Below are 22,619 nucleotides of genomic sequence, written 5' to 3'. Positions count from 1 at the left end.
GACTTGGTTCAGAGGAGATGACCTCTGCCATTGCTACTTATCTAACTTAGAGCTGGTTATATGTGACCCAGCTCCCCTGGTCCCTAGAGACCTACCCCTTTGAACACTGCACTCATTAACTGGCTGCTGATTTCATCTTCTTCCCTATGAGTATGACTATGGCGTGTGGCAAGCAAGAAGCTCACAGCTAATCTGTCTTTGTTATCTCGAATACTAACATTAGGTCATTATTTCACAGGCTGCTGTGATGTTTGCCAGTGTGGACATAAAGCTGACCCTGTAATCTTAACTCCTGACTACTCCAGAAAAATATTCTAAATGTCACACAGACACACATCAACCCTGAAATGCTTTGGGGACTGCAAATGGGGTATGACTTCATTTGCAATTCCTCTGTGAGGGAGACTATGACCCTGACAGGGGACATTTGGCCTTGGTGATACTGACTTTGCTGTGATGTCTGACATTGAGATTAGTGATCTGCTTTGAAATGTCTATGGAAATGGGGGTCAGTCAGTAGATGACTCAAATAAATGACAAGATCCAACCCAAGGGAACCCTCCTGGCTGAGTTATGTGGCCCTGAAAATAAAGATTTGTCCCAGAAAGGCTGACACAGACTTAACTTTGGCAGGAAGCAAAGCACCTTCATAATTAAATAACTCTCTCTATGTCAAGCTAATTCTTCATTGCCGTGTAAATACATTGTAATTTATTGAATTGCCCTTAAGCTCTTGTCAAAAACACAACCAGAGGAATTAAAAGAGATGCTGAAGATTGACTGTCAATTCACAAACATCTTTGTCTCTGGACTTCAGCCCCCATAGTATTGTAATCCTGAAATAATATGCAGAGTTGACACATTTGCCAATTTATTTATGTGCTGCCACAAAATAGATGACTCATTGGGTCATTTTCTCCTTGTTCACGTAATCCAGGTACGAGTTCCTAAGATACTGAGCACATTTAGCAGATGATCAAGGCTAACCATGAATTAACTTCCTTTGGGAGAGAGAGAGAAACTACTACAGTCAGTAATGCATCCTGATGTCATGTGCAAGTTTTTCAAATTCAGGGTTATGACATAACATAGTTTTGGGGGTGTATAGAGATGGCAGCTGTTCCCAGCAACTGTTTGTGATTGACCATTTCCTCTCCCAATTGTCACTGCTCCCTCCTTTATTTCATTACTATGCCTCTCATCCCCTCCTCTCCTTCCATCCTTTCCCACCACTTCTATTTCTCACCCCTATAAATAGAACTATCATCTCATTTCCCTATATATCAATATCTGAGCCTCTATACTTAATGAAGAAAAGATATAAGAGTTTGTTTTACTTTCTTTGGATAAAGGGCTCCTATAAGACATATAGAGAGTCATGGAAGATATTTGTTTTCATAAAATGAAAAGAGTTGGAGGACCTAGTGTTTTCAGCAACAAGCAGCTTATCTTTGCTAACATTCTTTTAAAAAAAGAAAAAGCTATCAAGCAGACCCTTCATCCCTAACACCTTAGCCCAGAGTTTGGCAGTAAGGAGTTGTGGGCGATGTTATTTACAGCTGCAGCAGAGAGAAAAATGATTTCTTTTTTTAATTCACACTTTCTCCTTGGATCACTGTCTCCTTATTATGCCACCAATCTTTAACTGTGTCAAAGTTGCACCTCCACTGTCAGACACTGCCACCCTTGTAGGCGCCAAAGAAATGTGCAAGATTTTCAACTTTCCCTGAGGGCTGAGTGTCAGACTCAATGTTTTCAGTGCCTTCAATAACAAGAGTACAGAGTCTCCTTCTGAGCTTTTGTGGATCTTTGGCCTTCTTGCTTTCAGTAAAGGATATCATAAAAGAAAGAAATCTTTTTGTAATAGAAATTCTCACAAAATGCTTTTAAGCTAATCATATCTCATTGAATCCTATCTCTTTTCATGACTTTTTTTTTTAAAGAGTAGACATATTAGTTATTTTTTAAAAAAAGAGTAAAACAAATGGATAAATAATTGATGAATTCTCAGAGTATGCTATCTTTACCTTTCTCCCAAATGGGGGTCATTTATAAAGGTTTATAATTATATATAAGGAAATACTTATTTATAAAGTATGATTGAATTTCTTAACAATGATAGTTTTAAGAAAGAGAAACTAACCATATAAGTTTTTAATGACCATAGTTTTCATATTTTGAGGAATATGATTTAAGCAATGGCCTAATCAAACTGGTGAAATAACCAATTCTCTTATAAAGAAATTGTACTGTCACTGAAATGTATCAAGTTCTGCAGAAATAATCATTATAGATATCATTTAAAATAATGTCACTTTTCATATTAACATACTTGCCATCTCAACCTCCCCCCACAAATAACAAAACAAGTCTAAATTATGACTGTTTTCTTATATAGAAAAGATGATTGTAATGTCACTGATTACTTTGTAGGTGTTTACATTTAGTTTTTTTATTAGCATAGTTAGAGAGCTAAAATTGTTGAGGAAACTTTTTATAAGATATATTTCCATGTAAAAAGCTAAGAACAAATAAAAGATTGTTTCCTAACTCCAACAGATTTTGTTGAAGAAACATAATATGTATTCATATCATTGTCTTTTTAGGAAAAAAAGGCAGAAAGTATATGTTAAGATGATTATTATTACTATATTGTTATTATTTTGTCCTTGCAGAGCTGGGAAAAAATATCCATCAATTTGAATTGAGGTGCAGTTTTATACAAAAGTAGAGGTGGGGAAATTTTTTTTAGAAATATAATGTAATGGGAGCAACTAGGTGGCACAGTGGATAGAGCACCAGTCCTGAAGTCAGGAGGACCTGAGTTAAATCAGGCCTCAGACTTAACCCTTCCTTGCTTTGTGACCCTGGCCAAATCACTTAATCTCAATTGCCTCAGCAAAAAGAGAGAAAAAAAAGAAATATTATATAATAAAGCCATTTCTATGATTATTACACAGAAACACAGAGAAGTTAAATTCTTTGCCTATCACAGCACAAAAAATTTAGAGAATGTTACATGACTATCCTTCCTCCATTCCATAAATGTATATATGCCACATCTCCAAGTCCTGGCAAAATAATGGGCCTATGAAAAAGGGGAAATGACTAATTATAAGAATTGAGGATTGATATTTTCTTTCATTAACAAGACAAAACCCTCTTAAATATAATCTACCTTATTTTTTAAAAAGGGATGGCCTCCTCCATGCACAAAAAAGAAATTGATGACCATAAAATCTGCCATAGATCTTAGAACAGAGAAGATACTATTTTGTCTTTTGTTTTCAGGTAGCACTGAACACTACCAGACTTTTGAGACCTGATCTTAAGATAAAGAGGAGGGTTTTAATCAATCCTTTGCTAAGGTTTATTGCCCTATGTGAAATGAGCATTAGAACATGCAGCTGCTTATCTAAAAGTGAATATAGGGAATGTGATAGGTTGACCTGCCCAATAAAGTGAAAAATTCAAAGAAACCTGTATGGACTAGCCTCAGCATCAGCAGCCCAGTGGACACACTATTTGCTCAGCTTAGCAATAGTAGAATCCATTGAGGAGATAGCTTTGTAGATGACTGACCCGCTTGACTAAGTACAACTGAGAGACAATATTAAGGAAGGAGCCAGCCCTGATCAAGGGTCTTGTAGTGAAAGCAAGGATATCAAGACTCTGTCATATGTGTTTCCTATCTGTGTAATTCACAACAATCATACTTTAAGTTTATGTCCCCTCTTTCCCCAAGGATTCTGTCATAGGAGAATACATATCAAGTTTTGAAGGAAACTACATACATTATGGCTACTGTTCTTTCTATTCAATTTGAGTAAATTTCTGATATTGCTGTTTTTGTTGTTGCTCCTTTGTTCTTGCAGAGGATCAATGGTGATGGTTTGACATGCATGTGATTTGGATGAGTGGGGTGGTACAGTGTGAAAGTTCTGTGGCAAGACGATTGGTGATGACCCAGGATGCAGTGGGCAATGTTGGCCTTCCGAAATTCAAATGCCTCTGATAAAGAATGGACTCACTCAACTGGCTGATTAAAGAAAAGAATACTCCTGTTAACTCAAGAGCTTCGGTGAAAGGAAGAACGCTCTCCACAGGGTTACTCCTTGAAACTTCAGAGTAATAAAAGTATAAGTCACTCATATGAAAACTAATCTGCCAGTGTCAGTGTGGATTTGGGAAATGAAATCCCAGAGGTGGTTCTACATACTCAATTGGAGAAGCACTTGCCCCCCGATGGAGGAATTAAAATGGATAAGTAATTCTGATCTATATTTCTGTTCATTTTAAGAGAAAAATCCTCTTCAAGAAATAAGATGAACTCATCAACCTATGAAACAGATACAAAATGACCTGTAGTCCTGATAGCTTCTTTCCATTTCTTTAATGATGATAATAGAGTGACAGAAAAGTGGGGAGAAGATGCTAAGAATCACAATTTTTCAATTACATGTAGAGGTTAATTGAACTGTTGGTAATGTAAAAGTCAGATTTTTGTCAGTAGCAATGAGGAGACATGCTGCTAGAAGAACTGAATATTTCATCTTTAAATTTTTCACTAAAAAGTAATACAATATTACAAAGGGAAGTTGCAGATAAATGGAAGATGGCTTCGGAGAGGCAAATAGTAGAACTGGCAGAACTGGCAGAACCATTATTTCATAAGAAATTTGATTATTTTGTGTTCATCATAAACATTTGTAAAAATACTCCTTTATACGCCAATGTGTTCTCATTGATATGGGCATTCCTCCTAATGATGCAGGTTGAAATCTATCCATGCTTTTCCATCCTATTATTTTTATCAGTTTTCTCTTAATTCTTCCATGGAAGAATTCAATCCAAAGTGCAAGGGAATCTTTCTCATAGTCTTTTGACATTACAGAGAAAAAAAGGAACATACAAGCTATCTATTGGTCATTTTTCAGTCTTCAAGATAAGTCCCTTTCCTTTTCTATTCTATATTTTAGGATTATATCTTTTATATTTTTCTGAATAATTTTTTGTGTAAAGTGTTGCAAGCTGCTTAATCTCATTTTACATCTCTCCACCTTAAATCTGAATTACCTTCAGCTTCAATTTTTCTGAAACTATCATGTTTCATGATTCATAGCACATAACATTTTTGTCTTTGTATTCCCAGTCCTTAATATAGAACCTGGTGCAAAGTTAGGACATAATAGGTACATTTTGATTTTTGTTGAATTGAGATAAATTGAATATCACCAGAAAAAGAATTGGAATATTTTTATATGGGCTTTTATTTCCAGAAGTTTGGGATCACAGAAGGGATATTTGTAATGTCTATTGATGATCTATTTACTGTTGGATGAGCTTCAGAAATTTTTCATCAAATATCACATCTTAATTTGTACAACAAAAGTTAATCATGTCCTTAGCTCTTCCTGGGTTAAGATTGGATTAAAATGAATTTTTTTGGATTGTGAATGCCATTTAGAAAGCTTTGAAATGTTCCAAGATTTGACTTGCAAAGAAGAACTCACTGACTAGAAGGAATCCCTTTTCAATTTGCACTCTTCTCTGGATCTTCCCTATAATAGTGAAGATTCCTTCCTGGAACATATTTCTGTTGTTATTGTTGTTGTTTTACTCAATTGATATTAATAATCAGAAGATCGCCAGATGAAGGCTACAGTTTTATCTTTCAAGGAAACTTGTATGATTTTTGACATGAATGGAAGGAAGCTTTCCTTAAGAAGGAAGTCTTAAGACTGCATTCTTTTTAGACAAATCATTTACAAAAAATACCAGAAACGAGCAATAAGTATGATGGTATCATATTTTCTATAACTTTTCGCCAAATAATTGATAGTAATTTTCATGATGTATAAAAACAGTAGCATGAAAATAACCTCAACTTATCCACCAGCTATTTTTCTTAAAATGAGGGAGTAAATAGGTTCTATGAAGCATTATATAAAATCTGACAATTTACATCATTGAATTTTGAGATTCAATAACTGCAATATAAAACTAGACATAGAGGAGAATAATAAAAATATATATGTTGGAAAATGTGGTCTAGACATATGAAATGAGAGAATGAGACACCTGTTGATTAAAAAGATGCTTCATCAAAAGCTAGCATTGAAATGTGCCAGACATTGTGTTAAGTACACTTAAGATATCAAGATAAAAATGAAATTTTTTGTCCCCAAATAGCTTGCATTTCATTATGAGAAATCATGTATTTATTTATTTATTGCAGTCTTTTTTTTAAAAAAGGCACTTATCATAGTATTTTAATTTTTCAAAACACATAAAGGTAATTTTCAAGATTCATTTTTATAAAACTGCGTTCTCAATTTTTCTCTCTCCCTTCCTTACCTACCTCCTCCCCGAGATAGCAAATAGTCTGATATAGATTAAATGTGTGCAGTTTCCCTAAACAAATCTCCATATCTGTCATGTGCTCATGAAAAATCGGGCTAAAATGGAAAAAAAAAAACATAAGAAAGAAAGGAAGAAGGAAGGAAGGAAGGAAGGAAAGAAAGGAAGTCAGGAAGGCAGGCAGAAAAGAAAGAAAGGAAGGAAGAGAAAGAAAGAGAGAAAAAAGAGAAAGAAGGAAAGAAAGAAAGAAAAAAGAAAGAAAGAAAGGAGGAAAGAAGGAAAGAAAGAAAGAAAGAGAAAAGAAGGAAGGAAGGGAGTAGATAGAGGGAGATAGAGGGGGAAGGAGAGAGGGATGGAGGGAGGGAAAGAGGAAGGAAGAGAGGGAGGAAGAGAGAGAGACAGAGGGAGGGAGGGAAAGAGGGAGGAAGGAAAGAAGGAAGGAAGGAAAAATGAAGAAAAATAAAGGAAGGAAGGAAGGAAAAAATTAAAGTAAAAAACCAACACAAAAAGGTGAAAATACTATGCTTCAAATCACATTCAGTCTCCGTAGTTTTCTCTCTGGATACAAATGGTATTTTCCATCCCAAGTCTATTGGAATTGCCTGGAATCACTGCATTGTTGAGAAAAGTCAAATCCATCAAAGTTGATCAGTATGGGAAATCATTTAGAGGAAGTTGGTATGATATATAGAATTCTGGGCTTGGAACTCAGAAGATTTGAAACCAAATCTGGCCTCAGACACTAGCTGGACAAGTCTCTTCACCTCTGTGGTGATTTCCTTACTTTCCTAGACTATAAGTGGGGATAATGATAGTATATGACCAAATGACCTTTAGCTTCCTAAATGACATTTGTAACCAAAAGAGTTCATCTTAACCATATATCCAGGTAGAGCTAAAGAGATGATAATGTTTGTTGTCCAAATTTAGATATGAAGTTAGGTGGAAAATTTCTGGAGCTCATCCAATAGTAAATATATCATGGACAGACATTACAAATACCCTTTCCATGATTCAAATGAATGGGCAAATAAGATATTTGTAAGGCACATAGCACAATGTACCATACAATAGGAATTTAGTAAATGCTATACATAATATTTATTCATTTTCCCTTTTCTTCCCCTTTCTCTTTTCTGTGAACATATAAGAAGGTACAAAATATTTACAAAATAAATACATGGCAAATAGAGTAATTTTGGGGATAAAGACCAACAGCTAGAGAGATCAGGAAAGGCTTCATGTAGGAGGTGGTACTTGAGCTAAGGTCAGAAAGAACCTAACATAGGATGAACCAAGACAGGAAGGAATATGATTCATTTATAGGGAACAACTCATATAAAGGTATCTTTTTTTTTTTTTTTACAGAATAGAGATATGTCATTTTTATTTCAGTAAATTGGCACAAATGCTGATATAATATTATTCTCTGCACAAACAAAACTTCATGAAGAATTAGTACTTGTGAAAGATGCCACAAGATAATTGATTCTGGAGACAGAAATCTTTTAGTCTAGAAATAAAATGAGTATTTTTTCCTACCTTCCTTATATCACCATGGTAGATAACTTCAAATAATATCTCTAAATGAAGAGCTCACTTTAACATAATGAAGATAAACTCTAAACTAAAATGTTTTCTTATCTAAATGATATAGCTTGTCCTCAAATATGTTGGCCATGGCCTTAGATGAATTATTTCATGATGCTACTTACCACAATATTTAAGATACATAAATCTGTTTTCTCAAAACTGAATCACCTGCTCCTTTTACACTCAGCTAATCAGTCTTATTCAAGGGCTCTTAAAGTCAAAAACCGAAATAGGAAAGGTACAAAGGCATCTTGCTGAGTTATTAGGAATATTTTCTTAAAAGAAAAAGAGAGCAGGAAAAAGAAATGGTAATGACCAAATAGTCATTTGACCAAATAGTCATAGTTATAGTCATTCCAAAACCACTTCTCTGTGTACAGAGTATTGAATTGTTCAAGAAAAGATTCATTGGTGCCTACGAATGCTTATTTCTTTCCCTCTTCCCTAATTTCAAACCAGAGGGGACTGGCAAAAATTGTTGGAAGTGACTGACATATCTCCGGTTGCTTCCTCATGATTAACCAATAGGATTTCCTTCTTAATATTTTTTCCAGTATTTCTACATCAGTGTTATCATCCCATATTTTAGAGGAGTTTCACCAGAAAAAGGTTGCATTTCCTGTACTATAGCTACTATCACAGTTTCATTTCCCACAGTGTGAGCATTTTTTAAAAGAAATTAAAAAGTAGCATGGAAGGCTTACAGCATGTAAAGTAGACCTGGATAAGAGTTGTATAGATTCAGCAAGAATGGATGGATTGCAATCACTGGAGAGATGAATCTACATCACTAAAATCACAAATCCTTTGAAGTAATGATGCATTTGTTTTGGAAGTAAAGAAAAGTAGCACAGATTATAATCTGCAGTCAGTTAGTGTAGTAACAAAATTTGGCAGAGTTGGTAAAAGGAATTAATCGCCTTCCATGATAGATATAATTATTCCCTGGTGGTTTCATCTGGGCAGGAAGTTCTTTACTGGCAATCTCCTTGCAGGAGAAGAATAATCTGAAAGATTTTTAGTTTTGTGATTGTACTTTTTATTTATTTTCTTATTACACGTTATGCCACTGAAGTTCTCAATTCTAAGAATTGATGAATAACATTGTTTGATAGGTAATTTTATGGCTAAGAGGTTGAGAGGTGCTTTAAATTGTACATTATTACCTTTTTACAAATTTCCTACCATAATTTTGGTAGCCAAACCCTGATCTTCAAAGAAGATTAAAGAGAAACCTTATTTAATTCATATGAACAACAGTTTTCATAACAAAACATTTAAATCTTAAGAAAGAGATGTATTTTTATACCAACAATGTGATTTGCTCAACCCCACAACCTAAAATCTTCATCCCAACAGGGAAAAAATCTCAGGTCTTTCTACCACTCTGGGCTGAATCTGTTCTTTGCAACAAGCTCATCTTACCTTTCTTTGCAAGATTCACAGCTTCTGAATGTGCAACACTGGTGACATCAGTGCCATTGACAGCCAACACAATATCTCCAATCAGGAGCCCAGCTTCCTCAGCTGTGCTGTCTATAAGTAGAATGAGAAGAATGGTTCAATTTTAAGAAGCGTTCCAAATTAACTGGCTTGTTGTTTTGCACTCTCAAAAGGGTGTTCTTTCTCTCAAGGACCTTCATTTCAACTTTAGAAAAGCTTTTTTTGTCCTGAACAAAAAGGAAAATACATCATTTACAATCTCCTCAACCTGAACTCCTTTCATTTCTAGAAATAAACTTCTTAATACCATCAACAAAACTTATAGGATTTGGAGTTGAAAGGAACTTGAACCCAGGTCTTTTGATTTTAAATCCATTGGTTTTTCCACTACAACTTTGCTGTCATTCAGGTCTTCTGCTATGCAATAGCAGGATTGATCTCTAAGCCAGAAAAATAACCTATTCCATCAGTCTAATTCCATCAGTACTTCTGGGAGAAAATGAAAGACAAGTCACTTAAATTCTCATTTCTTCAACCTCTTCATCTGTAAAGAGTGAAGAAGACATAACTAAAATGCTCATGAGGTGGTGGTGAAAAAGATCAATACTATAAAAATGCATGATTTCATTAAAGATCATTTCTACTTTTTTATCATGTGGACAAAAAATCATGATTTGAGAATGAAAGAGGCTCAAAAGAATCCTTTTTTATCATGTAGACAAAAAATCATGATTTGAGAATGAAAGAGGCTCAGAAGAATCCTTTTAGAGGTCACATAGTCTATCTCTGTCTCCAGGTAGCATTGTATCCAAGATCTTTTGAAATAAAGATTCTATGACTTCTTTTAACAACCTATTTCAATAGTTATCAATTTTCACACCATCTTCCATTATATTTGACTTCTTCAATTCAAACTCACTTTCTCTTTTTCAGTTCTTATAGTAGTGGGAGAATTGATGGTCATTATAGTTTATACATGAAACTCTCAAGAGCTTAAAGTATCTTATAAAATTCCCCTTAATGTTCTTTCCTTCAGGATATATTAAAACTGCTCACAGGATTTTGATCTTTAGAACATAGTTCAGTTACATGTGAGGGAATAGCAGGGAAGCATCATTAGTGCTGACTCTGCTTTGCTTGGCTATAAATGAAAGGCAACTCTTCCTAATTTGGGGCTCTAGAGTTTTAGAGACTCTCTAGCATCCTCTCTAGCACTTTTAGACAATATTTAACCAGAAAACCATAAATTAAGGAAGATAGATGAATGATACCTCAAATTTCTATGTGATTGCTTGAGACTGTTTCTGGCACATTTATTTTAGTTACATAATGTAGCCTTATGTCTCATCAGAGTGAATTGAGGACCAACTGATTAGGTCTACCCCTTGAGCAAATAGATCCCTATTGCTGGTTGCAAGAAAAATCTCCAGAAAAGCATAACTCCCTCTAAAATCACCTCAAGAATAAGGAGAAATTATCCAAAATGAAAGAAAGATCAACCAGTAAAAGAAATTAATGAAAGTTCAACTAAGTGGTTCAGTGGATAGAATGCCGAGGGGTAGAGTCAGGAAGACCTGAGTTCAAATTCAGCCTGAGACGCTTATTAGCTATGTGATCTTGGCAAATCATTTAAACCTGTTTGCCTCAGTTTTCTCATCCATAAAATAAGCTAGAAAAGGAAATGGCAAAACATTTAGTATGTTTGCCAGGAAAATCCCAAATGGGATCATGAAGAGTCATGTGATTTAAACAGTTGAAGAATAATAACAAAGAAAGAAACCTTCTATTAGATAGTTCTCACCCAGATCCCATACTCCCCATTCTTTCCTTAGGGGAAAAATAATAAAAACAACAAAAAATCCTCCCTGCAGCAAAAAGACAAAATAACAAAGTATCATGATCTCTATCTAGATCACAGGCTATCATTGCCCATAAAACTTCTGCCTATTCAAGATTAGGGGGATTATGGGGAATGGGAAGGGCCAGTAGAGCAGATACTTCCCTAGCTCATCTTCCTTCCTAGTAGGAACTCAAGAGAAATCAGCCAGTCAATAAACATATATTAGCTCTTCTTATGTGCCAGACATTGTACTCAACCCTAGGGATGTAAAAAGAGGGAAAAGACAATTCCTGTCCTCAACTAATTTACAGTCTAATGGAGGAGACAACATGCAAACATATATATATATATATATATATATATATATATATATATATATTAAGCTACATTCAGGATAAATAAGAAATAGTTAATATAAAGAAGATACTAGAATTAAGAAGAGTTAGGGAAGGCTTTCTGTAGAAAATGGAATTTTAGTTGGAACTTTAAAAAAGCTAGGGCGATCAGTAGTTGTGGAGGAAGAGTGTTTCAATCATGGGAGACAGCCAAAGGAAAATAGCTAAAAATGAGAGATGGAGTATATTGTTCATGGAACAGCCAGGAGACCATTTTCCCTGGACTTAAGTGTATGTGTTAAGTACTAAGGTATTATAAGACTATTGGGTAGGGGGTGCATAGGGAGAAGGTCTTATATAAGAATTTGAATGCCAGACAGAGCATTTTGTATTTGTTCCTGGAGGCAATAGAAAGTCACTAAAGTTCAGTGTGTGTGTGTATGACAGAGACAGAGGCAGAGACAGACGGAGAGAGGGGGAGAGAGCAGGAGAGAAGGAAAGAGAGAGAGAGAGAGAGAGAGAGAGAGAGAGAGAGAGAGAGAGAGAGAGAGATTGAGAGAGAGAATATGTGACTGATTGACTTGTCTGGACCTATATTTTCAGAAAATTACTTTGGTGGGTGAATGTAGGATAGAATGGAGTAGGGAGACTTAAAGCACCCAGACCCGCTAAGACTGAAAAGAAAAAGGAAAAACAAAAGAAAATGTCTAGAGTCTACTAGGTCCCCATTACCTTTAGCATAAAACATTTTTAAAAAGCATTTAAGGCTCTCCTCACTTTTTCTAACCTACTTTTCTAAGCCAATTACATATCCTTTAAATGCTCTTTCTATCAATGAATCTGTTCTACTTGCTCTTTTCCACATACAACAGTTCATTTCCTAGTTCACAGCTTTTGCAGAATCTGTTCTTTTGTGCCTAGAATTGGTTCCTTCCTCCTCTTTGCCTTCTGGAACTCTAGCTTCCTTCAAGTCACAATTCAAATGCCATCTCTTCAAGAGGCCGTTTCTGATTTCTTTACTGTTAATCCTTTCCCTCTCCCAATGACAACAAATCTATTTTCTATATATTCTGTGGATATGTTTATCCCCCTAGTTAGAAGTTAAGTTCTTAGAGGTTAGGGTCTTAGAGTAGAAGTTAAGGTCTTAGAGGAAAAGTTCCTTTCTTTAAAAAAAAATTATCTGTAATCTTTTCCTTAAGCTCAGTGGAGGAAGTAAGGTCATTACTGATGCAGTGAAATTTGAGATGAAATTTGAGGAATAAGGATTTTTGAGGGGTAGAGGGGATTTGATAAGGAGGAAGTATAGACAAGAGATGTGATGGTATGGCAGGGAAGGCAGGGCATATCGAGATTGTTTAATTGATTGGAAATCTTCCCTGGGGAAGCTACCCTTATTCTCTGTACCAGGCATATAGATTTGCACCAACACAATTGGAAGAAAGGTTTGATTAGTAGGCAACTCTCTTCATTTTAGCTTTGAAGTACAGTGACTGAGAAGCATTATCTTTCTTCACCCATTTAGTCAGAGTTTTCAAACACTAATTTTATTTTCTTATGTACTATGGCTGATAGTATCTTGAAAATCTGATTCTCTTTTTATAAGTGAATTTTTCCCTATTTTCTATGAGCATGACATTACTTAGAAATCTGAAAATGCATAAAGTGATGGTTTTTAGGGAGTTTGTATTTCAAAATTGTATCTATTAAGGCTTTGAATCCTGCACTCTAGAGCCCTGAGTTCTGACACAAGAAGTTAAAACATTTCCTTAGGTGCTACTGAATCACAGCTTAATTTTAGTGAATAAACCTATAATCTTTGAGGGTTCTAATAAGAAGAACTCTTAAACTTGAACTTGCACCTCAGATTAGAAGTGCGGATTAGAGAAATTTTAGTTGGGATTTAGAAAAATAGAAATTAATTTTGAATATTATAAATACTCAAACTAACTATAAAGGATATATGAAAGAAGATGCTATCTGCATCTATAGAAAGAACAGATGGTTAGAAATATGTATAGAATGGTTTTTACATACACACACAGTTATGCTTATGGTAGTATCTCTTGGGTGGGGAGGAAGAGGGAAAAAAAGGGGGAAAAGCTACATGACAACTTTTTTCTTTTTTTTTCAATTCTATTTTTTTAATTGAAGTTTTTTATTTTCAAAACATATGCAAAGATAATTTTTCACCACTGACCCTTGCAAAACCTTGTGGTCCAATTTCCCTCTCTTCCCCCTATCCCCTTCCCTAGATGGCAAGTAATTTAATATATGTTAAACATGGTAAAAATATGTGTAAATCCAATATAGGCATAGTATTTCTACAGTTACCCTGCTAAGCAAGAAAAATCAGTTTAAAAAAGAAAAAAATGAGAAAGAAAATAAAATTCAAGCAAAAAACTACAAAAGAAGTGAAAATGCTATGTTGGGATCCACATTCAGTTCCCACAGTATATCCCATGTATACTATGGGATAGTATACATCCCATACTCTCTTTGGATGTAGATGGCTCTCATCCTTGAAACTAGCTTGAATTGTCTCAGTATTGAGAAGAGCCACATCCATCAGAACTGATTATCAAATAGTCTTGCTGTTTCCATGTACAATGATCTCCTGTTTCTGCTCATTTCACTCAGCATCAGTTCATGTAAGTCTCTCCAGGCCTCTCTGAAATCATCCTGTTGGTCGTTTCTTACAGAATAATAATATCCCATAACATTCCTATACCATAACTTATTCAGCCATTCTCCCACTGATGGGCATCCACTCAGTTTCCAGTTTCTTGCCACTACAAAAAGGGCTAACACAAACATTTTTGGAAAGGATCCCTTTTCCTCCTTTAAGATCTCTTTGGGATATAAATCCAGTAGAAATACTGCTGGATCAAAAGATATGTACAGTTTAATAACCTTTTTTGAACATAGTTCCAAATTGCTCTCCAGAATGGTTGGATCCGTTCACAATTCTACCAATAATGTATCAGTACCCCAGTTTTCCCACATCCCTTCCAATATTCCTGTCATCTTAGCCAATCTGAGAGGTGTGTAGTGGTAACTAGAGTTGTCTTAATTTGCATTTCTCTGAACAATAATGATTTAGAGAACCTTTTCATATGACTAGAGATGGTTTCAATTTCTTCATCTGAAAATTGTCTGTTCATATCTTTTGACCATTTATCAATTGGTGCGAATTCTTATAAATTTGAGTCAATTCTCTATGTATTTTAGAAATGAGGTCTTTATCAGAATCCTTGAATATAAAAATGTTTTCCCAATTCATTGCTTCCCTTCTAACCTTGTCTGCATTAGTTTTGTTTGTACAAAAACTTTAAAACTTAATTATCTATTTGGTTTTCCATAATGAGCTCCATTTCTTTTTTGGTCACAGATTCCTTCCTTCTGCATAGATTTGAGAGGTAAACTATTCTATGTTATTCTAATCTGCTTATAATACATGATAACTTTATAATATATTTGAAGGGAATAGCAAGAAAACAAATTTTCAATTTTATATAAAATCATCTTTTTTCTTTTATTCTATGTTTGTTTGTTTCTTAAGTCCAGAATAAAAGCATAAAATAAACAAAGGGAAAAAAAAGAAAAATGGACAATTGTAAAAGTGCTGTCATTGAGGGTGAGTAAAGGTTCCAGAGGTTACCATCTCTTTTTACCTGAAGGAAAGGAGACAGCTAGGAGGGACTGAAAACAGAAATTTTGAAGTATAAAACGTCAAAAAAAATCATTAACTCTGTTATCATAACTAATAGGTACTCAGAAAAGAAGACTGATCAATCACAGGAATTCTGTGAATGGATGGAAGGTTAATTGGAAGAAATGAAGAAAGTAATAAGAAATTAAATCAGAGCTTTTGAGAAAATATTTGAAAGGAGAATAAGTAAAACAGAACCTAAAAATCAAAACAAAAACAAAAAAAATTAAACTTTATAAAAATTTATTGGAAGAAATAGAAATGGAAACTAAATAATTCAATAGATTTATTTGAAGAAATCAAAAGAACAAAATTTGGAAGAATACATAAGTTATCTACTATAAAAAGCAATTTTCCTGGAAAGAGGAAAAGGAGAAAGGATTTAAGATTCATTGGTCTTGTAAATCATGATGAAACAAAAAAAAACCTGGATATTATATTTCAAGAAATCATAGGAGAAAATTATCATTAATCATTAGCACCAGAGGATAAAGTATTGGTCACCACATTTAAACTATGACAGTCACAAATATGATTGACAAACTACATATCAAAGAAAAATAGTATAAATAATTATACGTGATAGACACACCAAGAAAGAACAGTTCTTGGAATCACATAGGACTATGCAGCATAAGAGAAGGAATGTAAAAATGAGATACATTATTTAAAAAAAAACAGAAAGGGAATTTATATTCAAGAATTATTCATTTTGTAAAGATGGATTGTTCCTACAAATAAAGAAAAAAATAGACTTTGAACAAAATCAATTGTTTTTAAAGTATCCCATAGAGAAAAACATAGCCATAAAGAATCTTTGAAATACAATGCAAGAAGTATGAAGAAAAGAAAAAATTTGAGTAACTTGAAAGAGAAATATGATGAAATAATTACATTCTGAAAACAGAAGAAAATACAGCTTTCTCTTCAGAATTTCACTCTCTGTTAGGGTCAGTGGGGACACTGAAAGACAGATTCAAAGCCTGGATATTTCAATACAAGGAGAAGAAAAGGGAAAATGAAGAAAGAGGAGACTCTTTGGGGAGAAACAGGAAAGAAGAAAATAACTTATTATTTTTTATGATTGGGGTGACAAAAAAAGATTACACACTATAGAGGTAGGGAGGAGGATGGAATAGGAAGAACATGAAACATATTCATTTGAACTTTAAAAGGGAAGACTGAGTTTTCACTCCACAAAAGTATATTGTTGAGAAATCCAGTAAACTAGAGCAGAGAGGAACAAACTCAATTCAAAGAAGAAAATTAAAGCCCCAAACATCATCTATATAAGACTAGTTACAAGGGGGGTACAGAAGAAGTGTGACACCTCTCTCCTAGGACCAAAATCCAACCTGAACCTTTCAAACCAAAGATGTCTCTGGGCACCTATTCATGAATCAAAGACATATTTTTGACTGAACATTGGACAGATTTTCATCTTCACAGATGGAAGAAAATGTGATCCTCAGATGGATTTGTTTATGTCAACACATCTGGCAGTGCATATTTAAAATATCCAGAGGGTAATTCAACTACTATCAAATGTCCTCGATACTTGATACTATGCTAATGACTTCAAGTGACAATGGTACTTAAGAAGATGAAATTTAGAAGAGCATCTGGACCTGACCAAATATATATAGAAGTAATCTCTGCTGCAGAAAACACAATTTTAAGTGCTTTCAGAGGTTGTTTTCAAGATATCATCAAGAGGAAAATATTCCAGATAACTTGAAAAAAATCAAAACTGCATTAAAAAGATAACCAAAAAAAGATGACTGCCAAATGTTTCATACTATAAATATTTTTAGAAGGATGATCTAGGTATGATCAAAGATATCCTTGAAGAAAATATGAAAAAGCATGCTAGTGATTATACTAGTTGAATTTAACCTTTCATTTTCATTTACATTGTAGGAATGGCTTATTATTCCTTAACCTTAACTTTACTCTTAAATGACATGGATATGTATTTTTTAGAAAGGAATATTTTGTAGAGGTAACTCACATTAATTTTTTTAATTTGAATTTTAAGTGTTCATCATTACAGAGTGTACCTGCTGATCATGTCCTGAGATTTAAAGAGTATATCTTACTTTGGGAAAATATACTCTTTTATCCATTAACTACAATGAGAATTTTGGGCATTGTAATAAACTAATTGGGAAGAACTATTTGGTGGTAGAAAGCCATCACCAAAAATATACTACATGAATGATAGCAGGTACCTACGTGGGAGACCAACTCTGTTATGGAGGTAACTCCCTCATTATTTGGCATAGTAGCAATAGAAAGAAAGGATAATCATTATATTAATTCCCCAAGACCATGTGCCATAATAGGCCACAAAAAAAGCATCCTTAATTTGGCAATTCCATGTTTACACAAAGTATTAGAATACCAGATATGGACTGCTTCCTCTCAAGCACATTTAAATAGTATGTTATCAGGAAATCTGAAATTAAAACAAAAGAACAAAGGAAAATCTACTTTTAAAAAAGTTCATCATTGCCAGAATACTGGCAGTATTCTTAATGCCAGTGCTTTTAGAAAATGGGACTGTCCACCACCCATAATTTCCTCAGTAGTTTGCCTTTCATCAAATGATATAGTTTCTTTTTCAAGCACATTGGATACCAAAGTTTGAACATCTGCTTCTTTTGTTGATGCAGTGAAAATTCACAACTACTTAAGCTTTCAGTGAAAATGTTCATGTTTATGCCAGCTGAGTGTGGGCAATTAGTTACATAAGCACCAAGTAGGCTCAGTTTTTGTGTATTTAGGCATGATCAGAACTATTCCACCTACAGGTCTCCCAGCTTTATCCTTTTATCTTTAGCATGCAATTAAGCCTCTCTGGTGCATCCAGCAAATGTTTTGTGTGGTGAGAAGGGGGAAATCACAGAACTGCTTAAAATATGTATAATTTAAAATTGCTTAAACCCCCTCATTTAGTAGATGTGACTAGACAATGAATTTGCTGTTCTTCAACAATGGGGAACAAATTAAAAAGAAAGGGATGAAGAAAAATGGAGGCTGCAGCAGTAAAATGAATGTCTGCCAGGGCAATATACATTTAGATGGAACCAGAATGCTGGATTAACTGTATGCCACCATTTCTGCATGTTATTAGAAAAGCCTCAGGTCCTTTGGCAGATTTAAAAATTTTGTAATCCAACCATTTTGATTTGGGCCAAGTGTGAATCTGAGAAGTGTGTATAACAGCTACAAAGATGTTTGAAATTAAGGAAATCATAAAATGTTATTAAAACTCTCAGCTTTTTGATCTAGAAACACAGAGGTATAACAAGTTTTTGAGGGTTTAGGATGCTTTAGTTTGTTTAATTTAGAACATTAAAATGTTTTTAATATCCAAAGTTCTTTAAATTAAAGAAAGTAGTGCTTTTCATAAAGGAGGCATTTAATAATTTCTTGTTGAAGTGGAGAAATTATTAAATGCCTCTTTTATTAGATCTATAACTCCTCAACCTAAGTTTTTGCATAAGACTCTCCTAGAGGATGTAAAGAATGATTACTCTAATGGAAGCTTGGGGGTGGGGTGGGTAAGAGAGGAAAGTTGCTTTTTCTGGTTTCCTACTTTGGCTTTTAGAAAGGACACACTGGATTCTAGAAAAGTTCCCTGAAAGGAGAGAAAGATTTGAGGCAAATCCCCACACACATACACACCATTTTCATTTTCATCCTTCTCATTCCCAGTTGCTAACTACTTCTGGAGAAAAATCACAAAATTGTTGCTGGATTCCACCATTTGCTACAAACATTTGCTAATTAGCATGAGCTTGATCCTTAATGCATTCAACATTTAAAAAAAATCATACTGACAGCAATATTCATTTCTTATTGATTCTGAAGGACTTAACTAGGTCAGGGCAAATCAGGATTTGCCCTAGGGGGTACATTTGCCTAAGGGCAGAAAATTTGCCTAAGGTCAGAATATTTAAAGGACCACTCAGCACTTCCATTCCTCTAAGAAATAAAACAGGTGGACTTTGTTGGAATGATTCGGGCAGAATTGTGTTTAGGCAGAGATGGTGACAGGACAATAGAACAGAGAATGATAACAGACTTGCTAGAGAAGAAGCTCAACTATATTTCAGGGCTCTGTGGTGGAGGATAAAATAAAAACTCCCCTCTTTGGCTTTTAAATCTCTTCATGATCTGACTCAAACATATCTTTCTAGCCTCATTAGACATTATTCCTCACTCCATACTTCTACAACACAGACAAACTGACCTTTCTATTCTTCATACATGGCATTCTATCTCCTCTTTGCTTGGACTAAACCCCAAGCCTATATTATTCTCCTTTCTTAGCTCCCACCTCTTGGAATTTTTCACTGCTTTGGACAGAAGTACCACCTTATATATCTTCTCTTAAAACACATATGAGTGCAGTTTAGAGCTAGAGAGCCAACCCAGAGAGAAATGTATAAGTCGCCTCTCTTGATAAAATATAAAATACTTAAGTCTAATTGTTTCATGTTTTTTTTGTCTCTATGTCCTCATCTCCAGTAAACGCTTAATAAATGCTTATTAATTAATTGATTGAGGAATGGTTTCAGTTTAGAAACATAACATTGTTGTTGACTTTTCAGTCATGTCTTTTTCTTCATGACAACATTTGGGGTTTTCTCAGTAAAGATATTAGACTGGTTTTCTATTTTCCTTCTCCAGGTTATTTACAGATGAGGAAACTGAGGCAAACAGGGCTCAGGGGTTTGCACAGGGTCTTCCTACTGGTAAGTGAATGAGGCTGGCTTTGAATGCTGGTATTCCTGACTCCAGATCAACATTCCATCCATTGCACCACCTACCTCCTACTTTTGACCTTTCTCTTCTCAAGGGTTAAGGAAGTCACTTCATGACAGTGATGTACTACTAAATGATTAAAAACAAAAACAATAGCTCTCAATTTTTAAGTTTAATCTTTATTATTTTTCTCTATCACTATTTTTTAGAGAGGCAACTGGGGTTAAGTGACTTGTCCAGGATCACACAGATAGAAAGGGTTAAGTGTTTGAGGTTATCTCAGGTCCTGCTTATTCCAGGGTGAGTGAGTGTTTTATTCACTGTACCATCTAGCTGCTCCCATCACTTTTTAAATAAATCAAGCTCTGATTTGTAGCATTTTCCTATTTCCAAAGCTTAAATACGTAAATCAGAAAATTAAGCATCAGCCACTATTGCCTCTAGGTCAGTTTATGTTGCCTCTACTCTGGTCATCATCATCAACTTCTTTCTAAAAGAATTTAGGATTTTATCCTTACAACTATACCCTAAAGTAGAAACAAAAATCCATCTAATTGTATGCGTTACCAACATCATTTCCCAGCTCCCCTTTATGAGCTCTTTTCCCCTAATAGAATGTAAACTTCTTGACAGCAGAGAATGTCTTGTTTACTTATATTAGTTTCATCAACACTAAGCACAACATCTGGACCATAATAAGTACTTAATAAATGCTTTATTTGTGTATAAATCTATCTCAGCAGCTTTGAATCCAACACTGAGCAACTTGCAACCAGACTGTGGTAGACTAGAAGTGTGTGTAGACAGATGACTTTTTATTTCTTTAATTTCAGAGAGCAGAAAATGATTAATTTTTTAGTAATGGGAATGGAAAGCTGAGCAGGGAGTCCAGTCTCCCTAATTAGGAGCTAGAATGGTACTCAGACACTGAAAAACGGAGAAGAAAATTTAAGATTGTTTTTGCCTCTCAGAAGTGATCTACAAGTTTTAGTCTTCTATCACCTGACTAAGATATAAAGTAAGAGAGATCTCTTAATGGGCTAAAGGTTTGAATCTAGTACTAAGGTCGATCTAGCACCAGAGGATAGCAGCATATCAAATCATCTTCAATGCAGTGTTCTGTTCCCCTCTAACTGGGCTTTCCCAAGAACAAGAAGAAATGGAAGTGATTAGGTTGGTACAAATACTGGTAGAGAGTATAGTGAATTCTATATGATCATGATATTGTATTCCCTTCTACCATTCATGTCTCCCCACCCCCATCCCAGACAGGGTAAGAACAATAGCTAAGATTGAGTTGACAGGTAAGTTCTTCTCCCATTATTGGTGGCTAAGCTTTACACAATATGATCTGGTAGAGGAAAAGAAATGGGTGCTTAAGGTCTTCCCTGCATTCAGACAGTGATGGTAATGGTGGAGGGAAAAGACTGGTAGGAAGAAGAGATCATTGGGCTTGGACCCTTTTCTGCACCTGCAAAGTGAATGGGTTCCACATGGAATCATAATCACCTAAATAAAAAAGTCATTATTTAAAATAAGCAGTTACTCACTTCCTTACTTCTCCTTTTTACCCAGAAAAAAATTCATTTTCTCCTTCCCTCAATTTCCTCTCTTTCCTTCATTTCTCAACAGTTAAAATCTAACTTTCCATCTCACCATACAACTACAAATGTTTATAACAAGGTATCAAAAATCTCTTAATTGCTAAATCTTATAGTCTTCCCCCCAGTCCTTATTCCTCTTTACTTCTCTGTGACTTTTGGCAGACTTGATCACACACTCATCAATACCCTTTCTTCCTCTAGCCTTTTTGACACAGCTATGTTTTCCTATAAGTCTTATCATTCTATTTGCTGAACGGTAATTCCTGTCCTACTAGAGTTGTAATGACCTCCAAGCCTCCTATTTCCTTGGTCATCTCAACATGTTCATTCATGGGTTCATTCATCTTTTTGATGCCTCCCAGATATACATACATGCATGCATACATATATATAAATAAATTCTAAGTTTTCTCCTGAGTACCAGTTCTGAACCCTCGATTCCTGGTGAACATCTTCAACTGGATGTCCTATAGGCATCTCAGATGAAACATGTCCAAAATATTCCATTTCTATATTTATCAATATTTCAAAAGTTCCACCATCTTTCTAGGAAACCAGTTTGAAGCCCTAGAGTCATCTTCTTTATTATTCCTCACTTGCCATATTCAATCAGTTAAGAAGTCTTTTTGTCTACTTTGTACAATATTTCTTTTATATTTCCCCTTAATTCTTCATGCTGAAACACTTTAGTTCAGGCTGTCATATCTAAACTTCAAAGGTGTTAAAATATCTTCTCAACTGGACTTTCAGCTTCCAGTTTCTCTTCTCTTCAATCCATCTTCCTCACCTCTGCCACATTTGAGGCAGGACTTTAAAACAGGTCTTGCATATTTGGAACATAACTCTACCCACTATTATCCTCAGTCTGTCCTTAAATTATATTTTATTTTTGCATGTATAAATATTGTCTCCAATATAAAATTGTTAGTTGTATTCTTAATTATATCAATCCTGATTATAGC

At 34.7% G+C, this 22,619-nt stretch overlaps 1 protein-coding gene across 2 annotated transcripts in view; it reads right to left on the bottom strand.

Annotated features, from left to right (window-relative positions):
• Window positions 1-22,619, bottom strand: part of LOC105749259 — a 155,348-nt gene that overhangs the window by 97,874 nt on the left and 34,855 nt on the right. For both annotated transcript variants that reach the window (XM_031968758.1, XM_031968765.1), the window contains exon 7: window positions 9,379-9,489. In XM_031968758.1, the coding sequence (XP_031824618.1) occupies window positions 9,379-9,489 (111 nt within the window). The remainder of the gene's footprint in view (window positions 1-9,378; window positions 9,490-22,619) is intronic.

This window comes from Sarcophilus harrisii, chromosome 1 (genome assembly GCF_902635505.1).
Source record: "Sarcophilus harrisii chromosome 1, mSarHar1.11, whole genome shotgun sequence".
In the NCBI taxonomy this organism is placed as follows: domain Eukaryota; kingdom Metazoa; phylum Chordata; class Mammalia; order Dasyuromorphia; family Dasyuridae; genus Sarcophilus; species Sarcophilus harrisii.
This window is presented reverse-complemented; position numbering and strand designations above follow the sequence as displayed.